The sequence below is a fragment of the Perkinsus marinus genome (assembly GCF_000006405.1).
Source record: "Perkinsus marinus ATCC 50983 genomic scaffold scf_1104296933022, whole genome shotgun sequence".
NCBI lineage: Eukaryota > Perkinsozoa > Perkinsida > Perkinsidae > Perkinsus > Perkinsus marinus.
In genome coordinates, this window is record NW_003215297.1 from 239 (window position 1) to 2,708 (window position 2,470).

General features: G+C 49.0%; 1 protein-coding gene across 1 annotated transcript; it reads left to right on the plus strand.

The window, feature by feature from the left end:
- Window positions 1-297: 297 nt before the first annotated feature.
- On the plus strand, window positions 298-1,976 carry Pmar_PMAR007715 (10 transmembrane domain, possible aa transporter, putative; the record flags this gene model as incomplete). The annotated part of the gene is made up of 1 exon (XM_002785352.1): window positions 298-1,976. The coding sequence occupies one exon, from the start codon at window positions 298-300 to the stop codon at window positions 1,672-1,674; it is 1,377 nt and encodes a 458-aa protein (XP_002785398.1). The 3' UTR covers window positions 1,675-1,976.
- Between the last annotated feature and the right edge of the window lie 494 nt (window positions 1,977-2,470).

The following is a 2,470-nucleotide window of genomic DNA, read 5'->3' on the forward strand; positions in this document are numbered from 1 at the left end:
CGACGAGGATAGACACAATCAGGGGGGTTTCTTGCTGCGTGGCAACGCAGGCGTTCTAGTAGAGCCACGTTTTTAACTTTGTTCTCGTCGGACTTCGCAAACTGCTTCACATCAATTACACCCCTGAGCTTCAGCTCACTGCTATGGTTACCAAATGGCCAAAGTTCGACTGCAGCGGTACAACAGTGCAAGTCGAGTAATGTTTTGCAGTCTTCGACCGTTGGCGCATGCGTACGGCTTGCACGTACGCACAAACTGTTGCCGTTGGAAGATTTCATCTAGAACTTGATCTCAAATATGTCAAGTGATAAAGTAAACCGTCTAGCGGACTTTCACTCCGCTCCGGTTATTCCTAAAGGGAATGTCCTCACCGCGTGGGCTGTCCTGACGAACAGTATCATCGGTGCAGGAATGCTCAGTTATGCGAGCGCTCAAGCTGTCTGTGGGTGGGTATTGGGTATCGTCCTCCTACTCATTTTCGGCCTGTTGTCTTACTTCTCGCTGCATCTGATAAGCAGATGTGCCATGAAGATGCCCGGCAAGAGGCTTAGTTACAGTACCTTTGCTGTGGCTGCTGGTTATCCAAGGATGCCTCTATTCATTGACACCCTCATGTTCATACATAACGCCGGCATTGATACTGCCTACCTGCAGGTCTTTTCTAGCCTTGGTCTGGCCCTGCTGGAGAACTGGGCGCCTGGCTCAACTAGCGAGAATAGATTTTGGATCCGAGTTGGTCTTATCGCCCTCATCATCGCTCTGCTCTCCCCAGTTTGCTTTCTGAAGCAAATCACCAACACGACGATCACTAATGTCATCGGTCTCAGCTGCTTCCTCTATGCGATAGTAGCTGGTGTCGCCTACTCCTTCAGTGTAGATGAGCAAGTCGGGGAGCGCTACGTTGGTATACCACCGACTACTACCGTTTGGTCGATTTTGTCGGTTTTCCCAATCTTCATTTTCGGCTACTCGTGTCACTTTGTCATGCCCCTGGTCGCAGAAGACATGGTCAGGCGAAACATGAGGAAGCTAGATCTCGCCGCTCTACTTGCGGTCACTTCCGTGGTTGTGGTATACCTTTCAGTCATGGTTGGTCCCTATTACGCTTTTGGGGATACTATAGAGTCGAATTTCTATCTCAACTTGCCGGTCTCTAACGTCGCCATCCACATCGGATACATCGCTTTGCCGTTTGCCGTGCTCACTGCCTTCCCATTGCTCCTGTTTCCGGCCAGGCAATCTATCAGCAGTGTCATAACGTACTTCCTCCCCAATCTGCAAGACACGCTCAAATTGCATATCGGAACGACAATAACCTTCCTGGTTATCTGCACTGGTCTGGCAATCATCTTTGAGGATCTCGGTGTCACTATTCAGTTCATCGGCATCATCGGTACCAACTTCCTCGCTTTTGTAATACCATGTTTCGTCTACCTCAATATCTGTTACAATTCGATGTCGAACCCCTCCGAACAACCCGTTAGTGAAGAGGTGGGAGGCTTGAACTACTCTCCGGATGTTAAGGATGATGAACAACAAGAGAAGGTTAGCCTCCTCAAGAAGCTGCGGAATCAAACCCTTGAGTGGCACGGTGCACTAGCCCTCTTCATTATCAGTCTTATATTCTTCCCATTGTGTCTTACTGGGTTGTTGTACGAACTTACCACCAACTGATTGGCTGGAACTGAGCGGATCGGTATACAAAACGACAAATCGTCCGTACACTCAGTCTCTAGCAGATCGGATTTTCAATTTCATTTGAGAGGATTTCATCCTCCCATGTAAGGTAGAGGATGTCTATAGTATTCGCGGAGTCAACGTCATGCTGTCGTCGGTGTTCTACAATATAGCATACACCAATCTCATGTCGTTTGTCTTTTTTTGTCTAACATTTTCTTGATACCGTCGTCGTGATTAACGTCAACGATTCGGAGATCATTTTTCTGGCGGATCTTGATCCCCTAGTGACACTCTTTTCGTACAGCTCCCGTCTTATTTGTCGGGCATTCCTCCGAGTCGAGTTCGTTAGCGGGTCGACGGGTCGTTATCGGGAATGTCTCTCAAGCCTCCGCTTCTCTCGAGTCTGTGGCCAGTCCTTACTTGATTTTTGACAGCACGCAGATTGGAATCAGTGATTCTAATCTGCGTACTGTCGACCATCAATTTGATGGCATCAAAGGAGGTCATGTCGCCGGCGAGTCAGTGTGGGGTTCAAACCAGACTTCAATCTGTCGGTAAGGCGTTTAACATCCCAGGTAGCGTGCTGAGCTTCCGCTCTTTGGCTTTCAAGGAGCTTTGAGGATCTAACAAAATTGCTGGCGCTCTAGGACACCCTCCAGCACTTTTGTGATCGAGGTCGGAGTGGCCCTCTCCCGACCGATCGACTTGTTGCGAGGGTAGCTACATGTGAACCACTAGATATAGCAATATTCGACAGCTCGGGAGACATATCGCGGCTGCCCGGCATCTA